At 42.1% G+C, this 25,158-nt stretch overlaps 1 protein-coding gene across 1 annotated transcript in view; it reads right to left on the bottom strand.

The window, feature by feature from the left end:
• Positions 1 to 16,414, bottom strand: part of LOC108414209 (sialoadhesin-like) — a 36,291-nt gene extending 19,877 nt beyond the window's left edge. The window contains exons 1-3 of the mRNA XM_017687028.2: positions 16,144 to 16,414; positions 2,944 to 2,976; positions 2,165 to 2,479 (exon numbers count right to left, since the gene is read on the bottom strand). Coding sequence (XP_017542517.2) covers positions 2,165 to 2,479; positions 2,944 to 2,976; positions 16,144 to 16,174 — 379 coding nt within the window. The 5' untranslated portion in view covers positions 16,175 to 16,414. The remainder of the gene's footprint in view (positions 1 to 2,164; positions 2,480 to 2,943; positions 2,977 to 16,143) is intronic.
• Between the last annotated feature and the right edge of the window lie 8,744 nt (positions 16,415 to 25,158).

Raw genomic sequence — 25,158 nt, 5'->3', positions numbered from 1 at the left:
AATCCCGTTTCATTTATTTTAAATAATAGTAAAATCTAGAACCTAGTCTTCTGGTCAGTGTTTCACCCAGCAACAGATTAATCAAATGATTGCTCTAGAGTAACACAACTGTTTTGTGATCCCTGGTGTTGCTACAGCCATCTGTCAAAAAGAGAAATATAGCCAACATTGTGGCACCAGCAGTAATAGTGTGACAATGGTGTGAGCATGTTATAGTAACCGCAGGACTGGGCTTTCATTGAAGGAATAATCATTTTGTTACAGCATACCTCTCTCTAGTTTGTACAGTCATGGCACAACTAAGAAATAAGTGACTTCTTCCTTGACATACAGCTAATCCAAATTACATCACCCAAATATTGTGTCAAACCTTCCTCACGTTTTTGTACAAATAACCTTTGTACAAAAAGTTATTTTATCCCAGCTGGAGATGTAGGCTCTTTATGCAAGCATTGGGCATTGTTTGCAAAAAAAAATTATATATAATAAAAAGATTGCTTTTTGATGTGTTGCACAACATATTAAATCTTTCTGGGTTTTTTTGGAATGCTTGTTCCATCATATACAAAGATGGCATCCACAAGCTCAGAAACACTTATGAAAGTATCAACAAACAGGATATTTACATATCTGCAAGCTCAGTGAGTTCACTGCATACGTCTCTATATTTTAGTTTTGAACAAAAGCTTATTGTCTACATGAACAAGAAACATTAACAAATGTGTTATAACTTTGCAAACTAAGCTATGCTCAGATGTTCATTTTAGTCTTGCATGATGGATTGTCAAATTGAAAGGGGAACTGTTCCTTAAGTGTATGAAACTATGCACTGGCCTTGATCACTGGTAATTGCTAATTGTTTGCTAATTAGATTACCACTGGAAACTGGTAATCAGATTTTCTTTCCCCAAATATATTTTTATTTGGTTTTCAACCATTACAAGCAATATCTTTGCACTTAACATATGAAGTAGAAAGCTATAGGCATCGTAATAATCATAATGTACTAGAAAGAGATTGTATGAGAATCTTCTTCTTCTTTCGGCTGCTCCCTTTAGGGGTCGCCACAGCGGATCATCTGCCTCCATCTTGCCCTATCCATTGCCTCCTCTACTTTCACACCAACCATCTCCATGTCCACCTTCACTACATCCATAAACCTTCTCTGAGGTCTACCTCTTCTCCTTCTGCCCGGCAGCTCCATCTCCAACATTCTTTGACCAATATATCCACTATTCCTCCTCAACACATGTCCAAACCATCTCAACCTGGCCTCTCTGGCTTTATCTCCAAACTGCTCCACCTTCACTGTCCCTCTGATCTGCTCATTTCTAATCTTGTCCAGCCTTGTCACTCCCAACGAAAATCTCAGCATCTTCATCTCCGCCACCTCCAGCTCAGCCTCCTGTCTTTTAGACAGAGCCACAGTCTCCAAACCATACATCATAGCAGGACGCACTACTGTCTTGTAAACCTTCCCTTTCACTCTTGCTGCTATCCTTCTGGCTGGATCTAATACTCTTTTTCCCTTATTGTCCATCAAAATTTTATCCCTTGTGTTTTTCTTCCTGCTACTGGTCATCAGTGCTCATCTATTCTCTTTGTATTACTAAACCCTCATTATGTAAGACTAATTGGTCATTTTCATGTTTTTGTTGATTTGTTAACTTTTTAAGCATTTTTCTCTTTACTTGCTGTATTTTCATTTTTAATGTTAATCTTGTTAATCTGTTCAGATTGAGTTGTTGATCAGCTTACAGTAGTTTACACTCAGAGTTGAGTCAAAAAAATCAAATGTTTGATAAACTCTGACTTGTCAGAAATATAATCAGGAGACCAAATATATCTGTGTGAGTCTGTGCCCCTCAAACACGACTCGATTCACTCTACAACTGTCGACTCCAACAGACCCAAAAATCTACAGACTAGAGCCGACCAGCACAGGCTCAGAATCAGGGCTAAAATTGGGGTAAAAGTGATGTGTTAGCCCAGCTTTAAATTATCAAATTACAATGGAAGGTAAATGCTTTATGCGCTCTATTAAATTCTTCATTCTTCTTTCTCTGCATCTATTTCTGTCATGTTACTGTTGCTGCTCCTGGTTTCAGACTTAGATCAGTTTTAAGATCAAGATTTCAGTCTTATGGCATAAAAATTAGTTTACCTGAGCAAGTCACACCAGCGTCTTCACCATGACCACAGTTGTGAGTGCCAAATCCATTATGACTGCATGCTGTGATGGAGCTTTCACTTCCAGAACAACCAACATCATCCAGAAGTATTGGGCCACTTCCCTGACCAAAGTGGGCGCTCTGGTGGGCGCTGACCGCTCTGCCACATCCAATCTCTCTGCACACCACTGCTGCATCATTCATGTCCCAGTTATCATCACATACTGTTCCCCACTGGCCGTTATGATAGATTTCCACTCTACCAGAACAGACGCCATTTGGATTGACAAGTCTTATATTTAAGCTGTCTGTCACAGAGGGAGAAAAATGCACAGCTTTATGAACAGACATGATTTTATTAGGTTCTAATTTAACATGCAAGAAAAAAATGGCTAAACATTGGATTCTGTTTTCCACTATGTTGTAGAGATGGGCAGTATGTCTGTATTTTATCATTATAAATTTTGTTATCATGATAATATGCATTTCTGAGCATTTGCATAAAATGGAAATATGTTGAACTTTTCCACCATGAGGAGTAGCAGACTTCATCATCCTGCAATCCATTATGCTCCACATGATGTGGCAGAGTTCTCCAATGAAATTAATAGAATGCAACGTAGCAAAGTTATAAGTGGACGCATGTCATTAAAGAACACTGACCAACAGCACCCCTTATATGTTGCTACATGAGAAGACACATCACATAAAGTGATCTATTGTATGCATATTAATTTCAAATCAGCTGTTAATCACTGGACAGGAAACTTACCAGCCAACATGGTACCACCAAGAACAATGACTGCTGAAACAAAAAAAGATTTTTCCTTAAATCAGTGACAATCATAGTTGATCAGTGAGGCAATAATCTATAATTGTACAGTTATTTCCAAATGAGGGTCAATATTTTTTTGTATTTTCACAGCAGGGTTCACCTGTCTTATCCTCAAAGGGCTGGTGTGGCTACTGGTTTTCATAATAACCAAGCATGAGCTTACATCATATTACTATTCAGGAATGAGACCCACTCATAAAAAAAGTGGAATCAGGTATACTTCTGCTTGACTGGTATGAAAACCTGCAAAAGTTCAACACTGATATGAGGAAGTTGCAGAAACCATTTCCGTGTAAGGATTGGGATAAAGAAATAAACTGTCTTATATGGGCTGGATTGAAAATAAAATGGTGAAAATTAAGTTATAAAAAATAGCAACCTAAAAGAAAAGGATAACTGTAGGTAAGAGTGATTTTGTTTAGTGCTGAAGACAAAAGATTTTTACATAAAGACATTACAAAAGCAATTATTACTAAACCCATGTTAACAGTTAAAAACATCTCATTTCATTTAGATAATGCCTGTGAATTCTTGAGAGCTTGTTGTGACTGAAAATCATCATTTGTTTTGGGGCTTTTGTGACAATACTTTTGCTCAAAGTAAAAATTAAATGATTGACGTTTCCCTAACAGGGGAAACAAGTATTCATTTACTTTCACATAGTTCCAGTGCATGTATCCACTCCAAGTGTACGCACACAGTTTTTTTACTTTTTGCTTATTAAAATGAACAGACATATGTCCTCTTAAGCATAAACATAGAATTGTTTTAAAAATGAAATTGATAGAGAACTATTTACACACCACACAAGAATAACAATGGAAACAAAAGGGTTACATTTTTGAAATGCCCAGTGGAAAATTTGCATATTGGGAATTGTTTTACATTGTGGTAGATACAGTTAAGCAGACTCTCTTTATGACTTCAAGAAGCCCTAACATGTTAGCCTAACCATTAGCATAATTAACAGGTGACAGATTCAAACAATCAGGTTTTGGTTTTTCATTGTTCAGGACGAGTTTTGTGGGGACAAACATCACTCATATATAGCGGTCACACTGTATGTCGAACACAAGGCCTGCGGCACAGCCAACAGAGGTGGATGGCAGCAAGCTGTCCAGCCTGCACCACCTGCTGTCAGCAGAGGGTGATGGTGGCAAGGGGCCATAACTTCATTGAACTCCAATTCCCACAAGCCCTCAGACTGACTAGGTCCAGCTAAATATACCTGCGGATTCCTCTACTTAAGGCTTTGGCAGAAATTGCCCCAAAAACTAAAGAGAGAATAAAAGAGGGCTGCAATGAATCTCCCAAAGCTACTTAAAGCCAAAAAAAAGGTCTTGAGTTACAAACAGCTCCAAGAAATCAAAAAGGTGTTTACTCCACCAAGAGCAAACAGCTCAAACAAAGTCTACCTTCCCTTCGTTCTTACGGAGGAGGTGTATTTTGCTTTCTCTTTCTTTTATTTCACCGTTCTAGTTCAGTCTTTGTTTGAGCATGCTGGTTTCAGCATTTCTTTTGTTCGACGTTTTCCCGCCTTTTCAATTATCTGTTGTCACCTGTGATCAGGACAGTATCTATTAGTGGTGGGAATCTCTTGGCACCTCACGATTCGATTTGATTATGATTCAGAGGCTGTGATGCGATTATAAAACAATTATTGTTAAATTTTTTTCTATACAGGATTTCTTTTTTCTCACTGTGTGACGACTTGCTAGTTCTAAAGCAAAGTCTGTATAATAGTCCACAATAAATTACCTTCCAATATCTTTTATTAATAAACCAAACGGAAGTGATGTGGTAAGTAAACTGGAAGGCTCTCATTCACTGCGTGAATGAGAATGTTTGGAGCACATGAGACGCTGCTGCCACTCATCTGTGATAAAATGAGCAGTTACAGTGAAATAATATCCTGTGATAATGGATGTACACTCAGCATGTTACAGCCGTCCTGCCTGTTTTCTTTAATGACTGTATAACTTCACATTTGATCTCATTGTAGAGAGTCAGGGGTCACTGTGTCAATAAAATATCTTTGAGACCGGACATGCGAACACTTAAAGACAAATGGATTTATTCACATTTAGAAGCTCCTGGTATGTTAAATCTGCAACGAGAGACTGTAAAACACCACAGTTGTGAAGATGAAGTCACTTCTCTATCAAATTTCCCCGTTCCACCTTAAATGGTGCAGCAGTTACATTCGGCACCTCAGTCATAATTTAAGGTGGAATGGAAAAATTCAAACAAGAAGCTGGAGAATAAGAAGCCACTTCAGCCTCGTAAAACAGCCGAATGATGTGAGACATTTTGCAATAAGCTGCTCTACTTCTGAGGAAAAGGATTTCTGGCGGAGATGAGAGGAAAGCAGCTGTAGCTAATGAATCACGATACATCTAAGAATTTTCTTTTTCCCGCACCCCTAGTATGTGTACTGATCAGTGGTTCGAGCCTGGCTCCAGGTTACCTCAATCACAATGTCCCAAAAAAAAACTCCATTGCCCCAGTTTATTTAGACCTCTTTCTCACTGGTTTTCATTTCTGCATTTGGGTCCTCCTCCCTGCCATCCTGTAACACTATCCAGTCTGTGAAATGATTTAGATTTTCTATTAATATTAGCCTGTGTTACAATGCATTGCAGTATAATCCCCAGCACCCACTGGAAGACAAAGTGCATTTTTTTTAGTTTTCAAGTATTGATGTAGTATTTCAAGGTTTGTTGCAAGTACCTATGTTTTTCTGTTGATGTTTTGGCATATTGTGAATAAACAATGGCCAGTTTGGGCGTAAAGCAAAATGGTATTTACTGAAATACAAACATAGGCGTTCTCTGGCCCATGGGTTTATTGGTGTTTTCAATAATGGCTCTTTCAGTGGTTGAGTTTGACTCCTCTTGACATTCTGGAAGTTCAAGATATGTCACTGACTGGATTTGCTGAATGCAAGCAGCAGCCTCAAAAAGGTTCATGTGAATCACTATTAGTGTAGCGCTAACAAACTACAAGACTCTTAATTATCATAGATGTGAAATTTTGTCCTCAAGTAAGAAATAATACATAATCAGCTTTTTGCAGAATTATGGTTTCATTTTGGCCTGTTCCTCTCTGCACCGGCTTCCATTTCCCAAGGTTACTCCTAATTTCAAAATCCTCTCATCATCTGTTTGTCACTAATTTTCAAAGTGATTCAGGCCATGTGATTAGCCACGCCATGGAAGCTCATTCACTTTCTTTTTAGAAATAAGTTGGCTGGTGAGATTAAATTCTCTTATGCTTTTTCCTGGTACATCTCTCAATTGAGGTTTCTGTTGATGATCTGTGACGCCCCAGAATCGTAACACTCCCACCTTCATGCTTTGCTGCTCCAAACATAACAAACTGAGTTATTGCCAGTTATTGCCAAAGAGTTCTATTTTTTTTGTTTTGTTTTTCCGATTGATTTTGAGAAATTGAGAGATTCTCTGTGTAATTGTTGTTACAACTCTTTTCAATTGACTGCTGTCTTCTGTCTTACCCTGCTTCATTAGTCTGATAGTATTCTTGTGTGGTGCACCTGTGTGATTAGATCAGGTTCCATGAAATTTGCCCTTGCATATTATCCAACTAACTGTACTGACAGGCATGTGTTAGACCTTTGCTAGGGCTCTGTAACTGTGTTGTGTAAAAATAGTGTCCCTGAGAACTTCAGGAAGGTCTTTCAACAAGAGTCCTCATTGTTGCATGAAATTTTCCTAACCAGGTGGACAAGGTTTAACTTGCATGAGAATATTTTTATTTTTGCATGTCACATGTGTAATGTGTAGAATTTTCATTTTTATTTTTATTTTTTTTCATTTTTACTTTTTTAAAAATGCAAATAATAATATATGCATATGAATTTAAATGTTTGTAAGTACAAAGTTGAAAAACATTTACGTGATCCCCAGTGTGATGGCATGTTCCCAGTTTAGTTTAGCAAGTGCTCTGACCCAGTACTGAATCACTTATGTTCGTCTAAATGAGAAACCTTAGGCAAGATATAGAATAGCCTTATGAATTAAGGACTTGTGACATTCTTGAACTGAGAAATGTGGCTTGAAATCCCTTCATGTGTAAGTTTGCTGTGGTTATGAAAATGTTTTTCCATTCTTACTTGATACAGGATTTTAACCTTTGAACAGTTCAGGGTCTCTTGTCGTATTTCTCGTTTCATAGTGTTTTCAGTAGGTAAAAGGTCTGGACTGCAGGCAGACCAGTTTAGCACCCAGAGTCTTTAACTACAGAGCCATGCTGTTGTAATATGAGCAGAAGGTGGTTTGACATTGTCTTCCTGAAATAATCAAAGCCTTCCCCGAAAAAGATGTTGTCTGAATGGCAGCATATGTTGCCATAACATGTATATATCATTCAGCATTAATGGAGCCTTCATAGATGTGCACATCACCCATGCTATGTGCACTTATGCCCCTCTATATCATGAATATATATGATGAATACTGGCTTTTGAACTGTGCACTGATAACAAGCCTAAAGGTCTTTAGCCAGAAGGATGCGTCATCTATGATTTCCACAAAAAAATAAATAATTAATTTAGATTAGTCAGAGCACAGGACACTTTTTGCCTTAGTCCATTTCAAATGAGCTCAGGCCCAGAGAAGATGGCAGCATTTCTGGATCTTGTTTATTTACAGTTTCTTCTTTGCATTTTAGAGTTGTAATGAGCATTGTGGATGCAGTGATTAACTGTTTTCACAGACAGTGGTGTTCAGAAGTGTTTCTGAGCCCATGCAGTGATTTCCATTGTAGAATCATATCCATTTTTAATGCAGTGCTGCCTGAGGGCCCAAAGATCTTGGCTAGTCCCCTGCATACAAAGATTTCTCCAGATTCTCTGATTCTTTTAATATTATTATGTACCATAGATGATCAAATCTGCATGTTTTTTTTCTTGTTCTTTTACGTTGAATCTTGAATAGTTGCACTATTTGATCATGCAGTGTTGCACAGAGTGGTGAACTCCACCTCATCTGAGATGCCCTTTTAGATAGATAGATAGATGGATAGATAGATACTTTATTGATCCCGAAGGAAATTTAGCAGCCAATAGCAGACTCACAACACGGTACTGTAACCGTAACAAGGGTGGAGACATATAACAATAAATATACCAGATCCTATCTAGAGGCATATATACAAATAGAAAAAATACAACAATCTGTGATGATATCTATATCTGCAATAATGACTGGACAATAATTTACAGGTAACGGCATATGACCACACTGAATGAATAAATAAATATGTGCATATATTGTACCAAATAAAGTGTCTAGTGTCCAGATGTGCAAGATGCGCAATGAGGTATGTAGAAAGTGCACTATGTGCTGCACGCTGTGTGTGCAGATGAATGTGCAGATGAATAGAGAAACACAAGATAAGTATGAGATTCAGATTCAGTCCTCCTCTCTCTCTCCATCCTTCTCTGCTGGCCCCCCTGGGAAGAGTTGAAGAGCCTGATGACTCTGGGGACAAAGGATCTCCTGAATTTGTCGGTTGAGCAGCTCTGTGACAGCAACCTGCCACTAAACATGCTCCTCCTGTCCATGATGATGGTGTGCAGTGGGTGGCCATCATCCTCCATAATGGAGAGCAGTTTGTGTAATGTCCTTCTCTCAGCCACCTTAACCACAGAGTCCAGTTTCGCACCAACCACTGAATCCGCTCGCCTGACCAGCTTGTCCAGTTGCATCTCGTCTCTCCTTTTTATGTTTCCTCCCCAACACTGCACAGCATAAAAAGACAGCTGGCAACCATGGTCTGATAGAACATCTGCAGGAGCTTCCAACAGATGTTAAAGGACCTCAGCCTCCTCAGGAAGTAGAGCCTGCTTTGACCCTTCCTGTACAGGATGTCTGTGTTGGCTGACCAGTCCAACCTATCATCCAGTAGCAGCCCGAGATACCTGTAGGTCATTAACCTCTCCATTTCAACCCCCTCAATAGATTGGCTATGTGTGTCGCCTAACCCTGCAAAAGTCCACTACCATCTCCTTGGTCTTGACAGTGTTCAGAAGCAGGTTGTTCCCATGGCCACTCCACAAAGTCCTTCACCAGGGTCTTGTACTCCTCCTCCTGCCATCCCCTTACACAAGCCACAATGGCAGTGTCATCCGAAAACTTCTGCATGTGGCACGTCTCAGAGTTGTACTGAAAGTCTGAGGTGTACAGTGTGAACAAAAATGGGGAACGTACAGTCCCTTGTGCTGCTCCTGTGCTGCTGACCACAGTCTCTAATGTACAGTCCTTCAGCCTGACATACTCAGGTCTGCCAGTGAGGTAGTCAGTAATCCAGGAGACCAGGTGTGGATACACTTGCATGTTAACCAGTTTGTCTCTCAATTGGAGGGTATTAAAGGCACTGGAAAAATTAAAGAACATGGCTCTTACAGCACAACCACCCTTATCCAGATAAGAGTGGGCATGATGGAGGAGGTACAGCATGGCATCCTCCACTCCCACTTTCTCCCTGTAGGCGAACTGCAGGGGGTCTGTTGCGTGTCGAACCTGGGGTCTGAGAAGGTGTAGAAGAAGGCACTCCAGTGTCTTCATGACATGGGATGTTAGAGCAATAGGCCTGAAGTTATTGAGTTCACTGGGTCACCCCCTCTAGGGTACTGGAATGATGCATGATGTCTTCCACAGTGTGGGAACCCTCCCCAAGCGCAGACTTAGATTGAAGATGTGCTGTAATTAGTCTAGGACCTACTTTGTCCGGACTAGCTGCCTTCCTTGTATGGAGTTTCCTCAGCTCACCTCTAACTTGATCTGCAATGAAGATGTGTAGAGAGGGAGGGGGGTGCTATAGCGGTGCTGCAGATCAGATCAGATGCTTTGATGTGTGAAGAGGGGGTAGAGGGGCTTGTGATGTCTATGCAGTCAGCGTTTGGGAGGGTGGATGATTATCAATAGGAGCAGATGAGGTGTTGATGTCCAGGCACACAGAGACTGAAGCGGCAGGAGCTGAGAAAAGGGAGGGTGTGGAGGTGACTCCTGGACATACAGGCGCTGTGGAGATCGGAACAGGGCAGTCAAACAATTTATAGAAGATGTTGAACTCATTGGCTCTTTCTGCGTCACCGTCTAACGCACTGTCCATCCTCTGCTTACTGCCTGTAATGGTCTTCATACCATTCCATACCTCTCTCATGTTATTCTCCTTTAACTTCTGCTCCACCTTCATCCTGTAGGACTCCTTGGCCTCTCGCAATTGGACTTTGAGCTCCCTCTGTTTGTTCCTAAGCTCCTCCTGGTTGTTGACTTTAAAGGCTCTCTTCTTATTATTCAGCAGACCTTTGACATCGCTGGTTATCCAGGGCTTTTTTTTAGCAAAGCAGCATACAGTTTTCACTGGAACAACAATGTCCATTTGTTCATGTAGTCCGTCATGCAGTGTGTAATCCCCTCGATGTCATCCCCATATGGCTCCGGCAGTACACTCCATTCCGTGGACTCAACAATCCCTGAGAGCCGCTTCGGCTTCAGGAGACCATTTCCTGAAGGAGCATGTGGTTACAGGCTGTCTCCGGACATGGGGATTGTACTGCAGGTAGACCAGGTTGTGGTCAGATTTTCCCAGAGGGGGCAGGGGTGTGGCGATGTATGCACACTTCACATTGGCGTAAATGAGATCAATTGTCCTGTTCTTCCTAGTGGGGCAGTCTACATACTGGTAAAAAAGATGTGAGCATTGAGTCCAGTGTAACATGATTAAAATCACCAGAGATGGCAATGAAAGCCTCAGGGTGCTGGGTCTACAGTCTTGTGATGGTAGCATGTATGACATCACACGCCATCTCAGCGTCCGTGCGAGGGGGAACGTAAACACAAACAGCGATGGCATGTGATAACTCCCTAGGCACATAATAGGGGTGAAGACATACTGCCATCAGTTCAACATCCTGACTGCAGATTATCTCCTTTACAGTCACCTGTCCTGGGTTACATCCATCCATCCATTTTCTAAGCCACTTCTCCGTCAGGGTCGCGGGGGGGAGCTGGAGCCTATCCCAGCAGTCTTCGGGCGGAAGGCAGGATACACCCTGGACAGGTCGCCAGTCCATTGCAGGGCAGACACACAGACACAGACAGTCACTCACACCTAGGTACAATTTAGCATGTCCAATTGGCCTGACTGCATGTCTTTGGACTGTGGGAGGAAACCGGAGAACCCGGAGGAAACCCACACAGACACGAGGAGAACATGCAAACTCCACACAGAGAGGACCCGGCCACCCTGCCAGGGAATCGAACCCAGGCCCTCCTTGCTGTGAGGCGACAGCGCTACCCACCACGCCACCGTGCCGCCCCTGGGTTACATCATCTGATGTTAACAAAAAGCATGAGTGCCCACCTTTGCTTTTGCTGCTCACTTTAGCATCCCTGTCCACTCTCACGGTGGTGAAGCTGGGAATGTCCACATTAACACTAGGAATGTTGCCAGTTAGCCACGTTTCCGTGATACATAAAAGACTACATTCCCATTATAAACGCAGATTCCAAACCAGTGCCACTAGTTCGTCTGTCTTGTTGGCCAAACACATTCCCCATCACCACCGAAGGAATAGATGGTTTGTACCTCCAGCGTAGCCTTTAGCTTAGTGCCAGCTCTGCATCCCCAAAAGGTCCTCCACAGCTCCCCCTTGAATGGGGTGTGTTGTGCCAGCATGACCCTTTGTTCACAGTGCTAGCAGCTCTTCACGTGTGGAAGCTAAGTTATTTCTACCCATATGCATGAAAATAGGCTCCATGTCCTTTGTACAAACAGAACTGTCGCTAAAAAGTAATATACACAAACAGAAAAGAGAAAAACCTAGAAACAAGGGCAAAAACAGTACACAAAATGCAAAGCCTAGGCCCTTGCGGCAGAAACTGGCTCTTGGCATGTGGAATGTAACCTCACTGGGGGGGAGGAGCCGGAGCTTGTGCGGGAGGTTAAGAGGTACCAACTAGATATAATTGGGCTCACCTCCACCCACAGTGTCGGCTCTGGAACGAACTCCTGGATAGGGGTTGGTCCCTCTCCTACTCAGGGATTGCACATTGTGAGAGGCCGTGCAGTTGGAGTTTGTCCCGGGAGACGAGAGGGTCACCTCAATGAGAATTAAAATCACAGAGAAGAAAACTCTGACTGTTGTGTGTGCTTATGCACCAAACAACAGGTCAGAGTATTTGGACTTCTTGGAGTGAGTGGGTGGGGTTCTGGAAAGGGTCCTGCCTACAGACTCCATAGTCTTACTGGGGGACTTCAATGCTCATGTTGGCAATGACTGGGAGACCTGGCACATAGCTGTGGCCAAAAGCTTGTGGGTGCCTGTCGGGGCAGTAACCCAAGAACCCTCTGATGAAGAAAGAGGCCTTTAGGGACTGGATGGCCCGAAGGACTCCCGACTCAGCCGATAGGTACTGACAGGCAAAAAAGGTGGCAGCCGCAATGGTGGCAGAAGCAAAATCCAGGGATGGTAGGAGTTTGGTGAAGCCATGGAAAACTTTCGAAGTTTCGAAGACTTTCAATCAGCGACTCAGGTGTGGTCGTGGTGGCTGCACCCAAGCTGTATTCGGCAAGGGGGGAGAAACTCTGACTTCAAGTGAGGATATTGTCAGTTGGTGGAAGCACTTTGAAGAACTCCTTAATCCGGGAGACATGCCTCCCTCATGGAAGTCAGGGCCAGAGCCTCTGGCATGTCAAGCTCCAGTGGAGGTCACTGAGGTAGTAGGCAAGCTCTTCAGTGGCAAGGCACAGGGGGTGAATGAGATTTGTCCGGAGATGCTTTAGGTTCTGGATATTGTGGGGCTGTCGTGGTTGACGCACCTCTGCAATATTGCGTGGACCTCAGGAACAGTACCCTTGGAATGGCGGACTGGGGTGGTGGTCCCAATTTTTAAAAATGGGGACTGGAGGGTGTGCTCAGCCTCCCTGGGAAGGGCACTGCTCAGCCTCCCTGGGAAAGTCTATGCCAATGTGCTGTAAAGGAGAATTCAACCGATAGTTGAACCTCAGATTGAGGAGGAACAATGTGGATTCCGTCCCGGCTGTGGAACAATGGACCAGATTTTCACCCTCTCGCGGACTGTTGAGGGGGCATGGGAGTTTGCCAACCCAGTCTACATATGTTTTGTGGATTTGGAGAAGACTTACAATCATGTTCCCTGAGATATCTTGTAGGAGGTCCTCCAGGAGTATGGGGTACCAGGGCTACTACTCCGGGCCATTCAATCTCTGTACTCCCAGAGTGAGAGCTGTGTTTGTATACTCAGAATTAAGTTGGACCCTTTCATTGTTAGCGTTGGGCTCCGGCAGGGTTGTGCCCTGTCTCCACTCCTGTTCATCATATTCTTGGACAGGATGTCAAGGCGTAGCCGGGGTCGGGAGGGCATTATTTGTGAATGCCAGAGAGTGGCATTTCTGCTATTTGCAGACAATGTTGTTCTTTTGGCTGAATCACATGAATGCCTCCAGCGCTCAGTGGAGCGGTTTGCAGCTGATTGTGAAGGGGGCGCAGGCTGGGACAGGTGGCAGCAGTAATGCAGTCACTGTACTGGACTGTAGTGGTGAAGAGGGAGCTAAGCCATAAGGCAAGCTCTCTGTTTACCGGTCGGTCTACATCCCGACACTCACCTATGGTCATGAGCTGTGGGTAATGACCGAAAGAATGAGATTGCGAATACAAGTGGTCGGAAATTAGCTTTCTTCGCAGGGTGGCAGGCTACACTCTATTCAATAGGGTGAGGCGCTCGGCCATCTGGGAGGAGCTTGGAGTAGAGCCGCTAATCCTCCGCATTGAGAGGAGCCAGTTGAAGTGGTTTGGACGCCTCCCGGTGGAGGTCTACCAGGCACGCCTTACCGGGATAAGACCCCAGGGTCGTCCTAGGACCTGCTGGAGGGATTACATCTCCAAGTTGGCCTGGGAGCGGCTTGGGGTCCCTGGGAATAAGCTGGAGGAAGTCGCGAGGGACAGGGTCATCTGGGATTCTCTGTTCTCCTAACATCTACCGCGACCCTATCTGGACTAAGCGGTTAACAACGATGATAAAACACAGAGCTATTGGAAAGGCTGCCACTCAGTGGCGCTGGAAGTGATTAACCTTTATACCTAATCACATTACTGACCTGTTACCAATTAACTTTCAGGTGTATTTTAAGCATTACACAACTTTACCAGCCTTTTGTTGCCCCATCCCAACTTTTTTGGAACGTGTTGCTGCCATCAATTAAAAAATGGGCATATATTTCTCAAAAAAAAAATTCTCAGTTTCAACATTTGATATGGTTTCTTTGTACTATTTTTAATGAAATATAGGCTTTAAATTGCACATAATTGCATTTTCTTTTCATTTACATTTTGCAGTGTCCCAATTTTTTGGGAAATGGGGTGTAGTTCTATATAGAATCTTGAACACTGAAGGCACCTTTTGCACAATTTCAGGTGTCTTTTGAGTCATGAAAAGGTTTTTTAAATTGATTTAACAAATGTGTTCTACATAGAATTTTTTGATAATGGTTCTGTATACAAGTAAAAAGGGTTCTACTATTGTTACGATGTCAAGCTTGTTACAGTAGAAGAACCTATTTTGTAGCACAGAAGAAATAATAATGGGCTGATAATGAGGTAATGAGGAAAAACACTAAAGTGCAGGACAATAGGGTCTGCAAAACTAGTTTTTGTAAGACTGATTTAGAGCAGCCTTCCACCCAATGACTGCTGGGATAGGCTCCAGCACGCCCTCCGCAACCCTGAGAGAGAAGCAGCTTAGAAAATGTGTGTGTGTTGTGTGTGTGTGTGGGTGTGAGATTAAAGCTTACAGAACTACTAGTGTGTAATACCTCCACAAACGCAGATAACAGGGGTGCCCCCCGCATGTCAAGCGGCACACCGGAATGCTGGGAGGCTACCACTTTCCAGCTTGGCTCTGTTATCCGCAGTTGATTCATGGCATAATAGAGTCAGTGGTTGAGTAAGCCAGAGCCATGTAGGGGGTACAGACCTGCTTTGTTTGTCTGTTGTAAGTAGCAGAACAGCCTGCAGGAAAAACTTGAAGTTGCATTTTGGAGCAAAATTTGTTCTTCAGCTTATTTTGTCTTTTGCGTTCCCTGCTCACTCCTACTCTTCCATCACTCTTTCTCTGTGAGTGACAGGGGTCAGCAAAGGCACCCAGAACTCCTGTTGTTCACTCCAATGTCCCAAGCTCAGTTTTGGGTGTGGGCTGTGTAAGACAATAGTAAACATGCTACTGTCTGAAATGTTTGGAATGTGTTGCAGGAAAACAAATCATAAAACATTAAGTAGTGTACTTTTGTACTGTTTTCACTTTAATCAGGTCACACTGTGTAAAAAAAAGAAAACGCTGCTTTAAGTGCACTGAATGGAAGTTCAGTGAAAAAAATAACAGAATATAAGACAAATTTTTATTCTGTTAGCATACTGTTAACATATTTTTAAAAATCAGTTTACTCATTTACCTAAGACAGCCTTTAAATACACATTTTTAAAAAGTTAAAAAGTTTTTTTTTTTTTTTTACCAGAACACTCTCTCAGAGGCTGCAGAGGGTCGAGAACCTGTTTCACTTTCACTTTCCACACAATAGCCCCAATTATTTCCTGTTTTCCACAATCCACAACTCTGGGGCTGCAAACCATGTTCACAATCATACAGTGTTTTTAGCCCTGATTTCTACTTGCTGACAGCAGAGATCGTCAAGAAAATCAGCGTTCACTCAGAGCTCACAAACTGACTCTCAGTCACAGATGTGTGATCTGTTCAAAGACACCATCTAAGATGCTACTATCTGAAATGTTTGGAATGTGTTGCAGGAAAACAAATCATAAAACATTAAGTAGTGTACTTTTGCTACTGTTTTCACTTTAATCAGGTCACGCTGCATAAAAAAAAGAAAACACTGCTTTAAGTGCACTGAATGGAAGTTCAGTGAAAAAATAAGTTAACAGAATATAAGACAAATTTTTATTCTGTTAGCATACTGTTAACATTTTATTAAAAATCATTTTACCCGTTTACCTAAGACAGCCTTTAAATACACATTTTTAAAAAGTTAAAAAGTTTTTTTTTTTTTTTAATAGAACAAAAAAAAGTTTAACTTTACCCAGCATGAAAATGAGGTAAGGTCTCTGCATCCTGGTCCTGAGAGCCTTGTTCAGTTTGAATTATGGTTGGTTACAGTGTGCACTGCCTCTGTCCTCAAGCAGCTTTACCTCGAAGAACGGATGATGTTTTACAGACTCTCACCAAGTCTACGCCCACAGTTTCAGACACTTCTGTGTACTTTCTGCTGACTGTCTAAGTGTGTCCATTTCTCAGTCATGCAAAAGACAGTGAAGGAGACCACAGTAACCACACTCTAAACTCACACTCTCTCAGAGGCTGCAGAGGGTCGAGAATCTGTTTCACTTTCACTTCTCACACAATAGCCCACAGTTCTTTCCTGTTTTCCACAATCCACAACTCTGGGGCTGCAAACCATGTTTGCTATTGTTTCTGTCCCCCCACCTCTATTCCTACCATTCCTACACAGCCCCAAAAGACTGTGGAGGAGATGAGGTCAGGAAAAGGAAAAGGGGAAACAAAGAGAGAGCGATAGTGAGAGAAACAGGACAGCTGCTCTACTTCAAACTTATCTAATCCAAGCCTTTGCCTGCTTCCTTGAAAGCGCATCCATACAACTCCTATAGACCAATCACAGTTACTTCAGCAACAACCTTTTGCTTTTTGGGAAGTATTTTGTGTACTTTTTTTTAACTTCTAAGTTTTGTATTTTATTTTAAATCAAGTACAAACTACATAAAATACTGAGATTTTATGAATACAAACAAAATGTCAGCCAGACCTGTTCTGTGTTGCCCATAATTTCTGGGTGTGCCTGCTTGAAAAAAGGTTGAAATTTGGTTGAAATCTTTCATCTGAACAGAATGCTGGTGTCTCTTTAGTGAGGTCAGAATATTATTTTGTAAATAAAATGCTTCCAAAGCTGAAACGGAAAATGTGCAGTCTTTCCTTCTGATTACAAAGCATGTGACAAAAATAGTCTGATAAGAAGGTCGGCTTTATGGTTATTTCTTACTGTACCATTGGGTAATGTGTAGTTGGATGCCTTCCAGACACTAAACTTTTTGTAGTTCCTAAACATTACTTACTTACTTGGGTGCCTCCAAGGCTGGTGGTAAATAAATGGTCTCTATGCCCAAACCCATTTCTTATTTTTACCTCAAGCCCCTCCTGTGAGACCCCCCACCACTACCAGGTCTGGGCCCCATGCCTGATTTGCACTGAGCCTGTGGACACTAAATTCACACTGAGTGTTTTCAGTGGTAATTGTTTGTATTTTGCACTTTGTTTATCTTTGTTTGTTACTTTGTTTGTTTTATTATATAAGAAAATGTCTAAATGTAAAACAAGTCTATTTCTGCCTTAATGGGCTAATTGCATTGCAGTGGCTACATTTATTCACAAAAATTTTTATCTGCTCAACTTTTCCGCCGCGCAGTTTGGCACAATTTGCCATAGCCCATCAAGCACCGTGTATGTGGCAGAGCTCTCCAGTGAACTGAATAGAATGCAGTAAGGTGTAGTTGCAGTGGACACATACCATTAACGAACACTGACTAACTGCATGACACACTACAAAGAGAGCATGTCTTTAAGTATTGTGATGTACTGTTTTTCCAAATCACCCACCCCTGCGTTATTGCTACATGGGAAGCCTCATTACATTAAGTAATGGGGCAGTCGTGGGCTGGAGGTTAGGGTACCAGCCCGGAAGGTCACTGGTTCGAACACCTCAGCTGACAGTATATGACTGAAGTGCCCTTGAGCAAGACACCTTGCCCCCAACTGCTCCCTAGGCACCGTGGATAGGGCTGCCCACCACTCTGGGCAAGTGTGCTCACTGCCCCCTAGTGTGTGTGTGTTCACTAGTGTGCATGTACGTGGGTGTTTCACTGCATGGATGGGTTAAATGTGTAGGTCTAATTCCTATGTGTTCAAACACAGTTGGCTAAAGATTCAGTTCAAGTAATCAGTCCTTTACTGTATGCTTATTCATTTCAAATCAGCTGTTTATCACTGAAAAGCAGCCAAGAAGAAGAAGTTACCTAATTTCATACCATTACCTAATTTCATATGAGCTACGACTTAGCCATAATATATATACGTCCCCTCGTTATTCAACAAAGCACTCAATAAAACCTTCTACCGCCCTACAATTTATAGAAAATCTCTATCAACCCCAGTCTCCACTCCATCAGACCCAATGGAACTGATTATTTAGAAAATACCTTACGATCCACTTTAGAAAATGTGGCCCCACTTAAAATAAAAAGAATAAGGCAGAGAAAGCTTGCCCCATGGTACAACGATAAAACCCGGACCTTAAAACAAACAGCTCGGAAATTAGAGCGGAAATGGCGTCAAACCAAACTGGAAGTGTTCCACACTGCCTGGAAGGACGGCCTTATAGAGTATAGAAATGCTCTCACTAAAGCTCGCTCAGCATATCTGGCCTCACTGATCAAGAATAATAAGTATAATCTTAGAATACTGTTTAATGTGATTTTCCAGCCTCGCAAGACAGGGACTCCAATTCCCAGAATCCTTTGGAATCGCACGTGACTTCATACTCCCCACCCCGCTCCTGGCAGAGATCCAAGTCTCCTGATTACTAAGGATTACTAATTTTATCATGAGACCCTAAGGTTGGGCTATTTAAGCCCTGACTTAGCACTACTACAATGCGAAGTACTGTTCTGCCGAACCCTACTGAGCGTTTTGGATTGTGCCGTTTGTTTCTCGTGTTTGAGCTTTAGTGTTGTTCTGCTGACTTTCGTTTTGTGCCTAGCCCTTTTTGGATACCTCTGTTTTGTCGTTTTGGATATTTGCCTATTTGAACTTCGCTCGGACTGGGATCACGATTTTGTGTCACCAGTCTTTTGATCATTGTATCTTTTGCTTACTACGCTGATCTCCGATCTGCGTTCGTCTGCTATTCTCTATCTTATATTTTCCAGCCACACCTGGATCAGCAGCAAAGAATCTTGGCGTTATAATAGATTCAGATTTATCATTCGATCAACACATATGCAGCATCACTAGGACAGCTTTTCTACATCTTCGCAACATTGCCAAGATCAGAAATGCCCTGTCCCTGCGTGATGCGGAAACACTAGTACACGCCTTTATTACTTCCAGGCTAGACTATTGTAATGCACTACTGTCAGGATGCACAAGCAGGAATTTAAACTCCAACTAGTCCAAAATGCCGCAGCCAGGGTCCTCACTAAAACTAGAAAATTTGATCATATTAGTCCAGTGCTATCATCACTTCATTGGCTGCCTATTAAATTCCGTATTGATTATAAAATCCTTTTATTGACTTATAAAGCCCTACATGGGCTCACTCCTGAATACTTACAAGACCTTGTTTCTCATTATGAGCCATCACGACCACTCAGATCACAGAGTGCTGGCTTATTAATAGTCCCCAGAATTCAGAAGGTTTCATCTGGGGGAAGAGCTTTTTCTTATAAAGCCCCCAAACTCTGGAATGATCTTCCAGAAACTGTTCGGGACTCAGTCTTTAAGACTAGGCTGAAAACTCACTTGTTCAGTTTAGCTTTTGGTAGCTAATGTTCCCCCTTAGATAAAGGCAGCAGATCCAAGGGTCCATGGACACAGGGAATTATAGTAAACTGAGACGCTGGTGCTGTCGTCCCGCTGCTTGCACGTGGTCACTCAAGTTTGTGGACGGTGGAGCGGAGGGATGCCAAACTGTTTCAGAGTGCTGCCGTGTCTGTGTGTCCTTCTGGTTCTCTCCTTTTAGTTAAGCTGTCATAGTCAGATCTGCCGGAGTCGTTAGCCACAGTCTGGAAATGTTTACATCCCCTGTTTATCTACAAACAGACAGAATAAAACTAATTCCATCTCCCTGCTTTCTTTCCAAGTATACAATCACCCATATGTCCGGCTGGACACTGAAGGACGACCGACTGTCGAGCCCTCCTGCTACCCACTTCTGACCAGCTGCCCACGCCCCAGCTGCCACCACCTGCCTTAGACTAGCTGCCCACCCTACACTGATATTCTCATGGACTCCTATTTATTCCTAATACCAATATTACTGCTATTAATATTAGTAGTATAATCACTTGTAGGTAGTTTGACCAGAGGAAGATGGGTCCCCCCTGGTGAGCCTTGTTCCTCCCATGGTTTCTTCCTCAGTTCTGAGGGAGTTTTTCCTTGCCACTGTTGCCCCTGGCTTGCCCACTGGGGGGTTTGTACATTCTTACACTCCTGTTAAAACTTTGTCTTATCCGAAATTCTGTAAAGCTGCTTTGTGACAACATCCGTTGATTTGATTTGATATTTGTTACTGGTTGCACATTGGATTACAGTAAGCTTATTAGAGGGGGTCTGTTAGCTCTGGCTTTTAGCTTAGCAAGTAGACCTCCCCTTTTGCCTTGTCTCCACTACATGCTACTTTAAGTTAATATGTAACAACTATTTCTAACCAAAAACTCTCAATTGAATCAAAGTTATGTAGTCAGAAGCTGTTTTTATTTGAGGTTTATGGCAGGATATGGAGTTATCTTGTTGTTTGTCTGGGGGTCTTCTAACAGACTAACCCTACCATGTGGTTGCTGCACTTTATAAAAGGGATATTTAATTTGCTGCATTGAGAAGTCAAATCTAGTGGAACAGTACGCATTTGGTGTAGGCATGTTGTAAATGTTTTTCATTGTTTTTTCCAAATTTACCCAAATTTACTCCTTATTTAACCAAGGATTAAGTTGACAGATATGCTGCATTCATGTTAACAGATGATAAAGAAAACACATATTTAGCAGAAAATGAGACAGAAGACTTCTCAACTAATTATAATAATAACATTTTCTTTATTCAGTGAGACACTCTACCTTTATTCCAGCTTCCATTCTTTTCAGGAAACTTACTTTTAGTTTCTCAAAATAAATCTGCAGACACACCTCCAAAGAAGAGAAATTGGTTGCATTTTCTCACTCCTCATTTGTCTTCTCACAGTGTGTCATGCGTCCTTCCAGCTCCATAATTCCTCAGTACACTGATTCCCTCATGGGCTCTATTCCCCCAAACTCCCTGGGTGAACATGTGATTCATAGCTCTCAGTCATCAGCCTATCGCAGATCTGCTTCATCTAAAGTCTGATGTGTTTCACCTGTGTCTAAATTTAAACTGTCTCGCTTGCATTGTTTCTTTTGTGAGGTAATGTTTCTATTTCTGGAACTACTGAGTGATTTTTCCTGTGTTTCAGCCTTTTATTTGTATTATTTTGACTCTGCATTTTACCTTGAGTATTGTATGTTCACCTGGTTTTGTACTAATATTATTTTGTTTCTGATTTGTGAATTTTCCTGATTTCAGTATAACCCCACTTGTTCATTTTTTCCACAAGCGTCTGACTGCATCTGTTGCGTTACAGGGTGGAAGGGTGGACAGGAACACAGGATGTTTTCAGATCTGAAGCAGCTGGATTTTCTCCTCTCTCTCAAAGATGAAATCTCTAAGTGCTGTTTACCTGATGGGGTCAGTTTGAGCTCCAGTTTTGGATGGGGTCAGTTTTTGAGCTCCAGTTTTGGAAATTCCTGTTTCCAAACACATATCTTCCTTTTGACTTTCTCCACGTCTAAGCTGCCAGGGTCAAACTTGAAGCAAATTAAAGTGGCCTCGCGTTGGGACCAGATGCGGTGCCCATGAAATGGGACTCGGGCTTTGTGAGCCGTCCCCCATTCCTTCATGGATTTCATCCTATCCCTGCTGTATTCACTGTGTTTCATCTGGGCTAGATGTTCGGCCCCCACCTTCCTGCCAGCTTTTGTGACCTTCATCAGGGCCTAGGGGATGGGCACATGCCACATATCCCATCACTCAACTCAGGCCGGGGACTTGAGTCAACACTCTCCGGGGAATGGCCAAGTGTAGGGCAGAAGCAGGGAAAACAAACCTGCGGCCTGGGTATGGACTCAAGTCACAAGACAGGAGAATCGGAGGCTACTAGCAGGTCAGTAGAGGCTATATGCAGACACAGCCAGGGTGGACGACGGTCTTGATTTTCTTCTTTTCCACCGTGGAGATTCCTTCAGTGTGTTGGCATCCAATCTGGATTCAAAGTTTTGGCCCCACCTTCCCGTTGGCTCTTGCAGCCATCATGGGGGACCAGGGTATGGGGGCATGCTACACTCCTAGCCATTTAAGATGCATGTGAGGGAGAAATTTAGTTGCTTGTGTGAATGTTAATATCTGATGAAAGGAGAACAGACTGTCAGTGACTGCTTTGGAAAGCTGTTGTTGGGAGGACACAGCTGTAACTGGTTGGTTTTGAACTTGGAAGGATGGAAGAAAACTGCTTTTATATTTAGATTTGGATGCTTAGGCTTCTGTGTGATTTTCTGTTAAATGTGGATATTAAATCAACAAAGCTTTACGCCTCAATTCAGAGATTTACAATTACTGTAAATCACTTGAATAGGTAGGTGCCCTACATAAATCGCTTAAGTAGGATCTACCAGACATTCCACTGCACCTCAGCGTCGACAATACCATCGATGTGGTCATCTACACCGCGCAACCCTCTCCCTGCACAGCGTAGACGCCGTGCTAGGGATTTTACTCATTTGCAACCGTTGTGCAAAGTCAACCAGAGTCAGGAAACAGATACGAATTGTGAGGACACAAGTAGCATGGCCTTACTAAACTGCTGCTCGTTATCAGGAAAATCACTACTGCTTTGGCAAAAGATGCTTGAGAATAACTTTGATGCGTTATTTCACCAAAAGCAGACACCAAATTATTTCTTACACCTGAACTTACTGGCTTCTCCTGGCTTTAACTACATATCTTTACCTCGACTCAAGTGGGGGTTTAGCAGTTATATTCCATAATAATCTAAACTTACTCATTGACTCCTACATCTTCTTTTGAGCATCTTGTATGTAAATTACCTGGTCCAATTCCATTATTTGCTGTGCTAATCTATTGTCCTCCAATGCAAACTAGTTTTCTATTGGATTTATCTGAACTGCTTACTGAAGTATGTGCTCTGTCCTCTGTTATATTACTTGGTAACTTTAATGTACACATTGACAAGGCCTTGACTGTGTCAACTAATTTTATGCCATTGCTCGATTGCTTTGGATTCACACAGCATGTAAACTGTCCCAAAAAGAGGCAGAGACACGTGGTGTCTTTTAGCGATTTTACTGGAAGCGGTGTAAAACTGTGAAAACAGAAAAAAGGAAATGTGGCTTTTGATTCCAGTAATCAGTATCAATGCACAAATAAATACATAACTCAGATATACAACAAAGATTATTACAACTGAAGTGGCTATGAGGTTGCTACAACCTATACATTCCAGTTGAGACCCATATAAACACCAGAACAGGGAAGCTAGCTTTGACCAACTAGCATGACTTCACCAACTAAATGCTGTTCTAAAATGAAACATCCACTAAAGATAAAACATAAACGGTGTGCAAATAGGTTCAATAAACAGGTTACTTACAGATAATGCCTGAACAAAGACAAGAAAGACTGGATGTTAACTGATACTTGCATGATTCCCCATGTGCTGTTCTAAACAGTGACTCAGAGCCCAAAAAAGGAAGTGCACCACTAGAGGGCACTAAAGCCAGAGCTACACATGAGTCAGAATAGATATCCATCCCTATCGCACACCTTATTAATAGATGTCTTGCAACCTGTTGTGTCCCTACTGATCTCAAAACAGTTGTTATTACCCCTGTCCTGAAAAGGCCTAGTCTAGGCTATCATGACTTACATAATTACCGAACAATTTCTAATCTCCAATTCACTGCTAAACTGTTGGAAAGAGTAGTTGCTACACAATTGCACACCCACCTGGAAACAAATCATTTATATGAGCCTTTTGAATCCGGTTTCCGTCCCTTGCATAGTACAGAGACTACACTCCTTAGTTACCAATAATGTAGCTGATTCAGGAGCTCTTAGCATGTTGATACTTCTTGATCTTAGCTCAGCCTTTGAAACCATATCTCATGATCTATTACTCTCTCGTTACTGGATCCGCCCTTTCCTGGTTTTTCTCATATCTCAGTGACAGACATCAATATGTAGATAAAAATCTTTAAAAATCTTAAATCTTCTTTGATATCTGTGACTAAGGGTGTTCCACAGGGCTCAGTTTTAGGTGCATTGCTCTTCAATATTTACATGTTGCCACTTGGGCAAATAACTTAAACTATGAAGGTGTATTTTCATTGTTACGCAGACGACACTCAGATCTATGTTAGAATTAGCCCAGTTCAGACTACACCACCACCTGCTCTATCTGACTGTATCCATGACATAAAGTCATGGATGAGTTTGAACTTTTTAAAATTGAATGCTAGCAAAACTGAATTGCTTTTAATTGGCTCTAAGTCACTGATATTTAGCTCATCTGTCCTTGGTATCAGTATTGATGGGATTCTAGTAACATCTTCTCCCCATGTCCGCAACCTCAGAGTTATCTTTGACCCTACACTCACTTTTGACATCCACATCAATTCAGTTGTTAAGACAGCATTTTTCCAACTTTGCAATATTTCTTCAATATTTCTCAGTCAAGCTGATGTAGAAATGCTTGTGCATGCAATGTTCTCTTTTCTGGCCTCCCTGTCAAAAACGCTCACTAAGTTATAGTATGTTCAAAATGACGCTGCTAGGATCGTCACCTTTTCAAAAAAGAATGACCACATCACCCCTGTCTTTCAGAGTCTTCACTGGTTGCCCATTACATTCCGTATTCAGTACAAAGTTCTACTTATAACATATAAAGTTCTGTGCAACAAGGCTCCTCAATACTTGACAGAGCTTCTTGATCTATATGTCCCATCCTGTACTTTCGCAAAATTCAAGCCTTCATCATATTCATAGATATAAATTGACTTCTATGGGTGGTCGATCATTTAATGTAGTAGCTCCCAAGTTATGGAATACTCTCCCACAGTCTATTCAGACGGCAACCTCTTTGTTTTCATTCAAATCTCTGTTAAAGACTTACTTTTTCTTACTGTTTTATCGTTGTTCCGTTTATACTTGAATGTTTACC

The sequence above is a fragment of the Pygocentrus nattereri genome, chromosome 14 (genome assembly GCF_015220715.1).
Source record: "Pygocentrus nattereri isolate fPygNat1 chromosome 14, fPygNat1.pri, whole genome shotgun sequence".
In the NCBI taxonomy this organism is placed as follows: Eukaryota; Metazoa; Chordata; class Actinopteri; order Characiformes; family Serrasalmidae; genus Pygocentrus; species Pygocentrus nattereri.
Note: the sequence above shows the minus strand (reverse complement) of the source record. Positions and strands in the feature narration are given on the sequence as shown.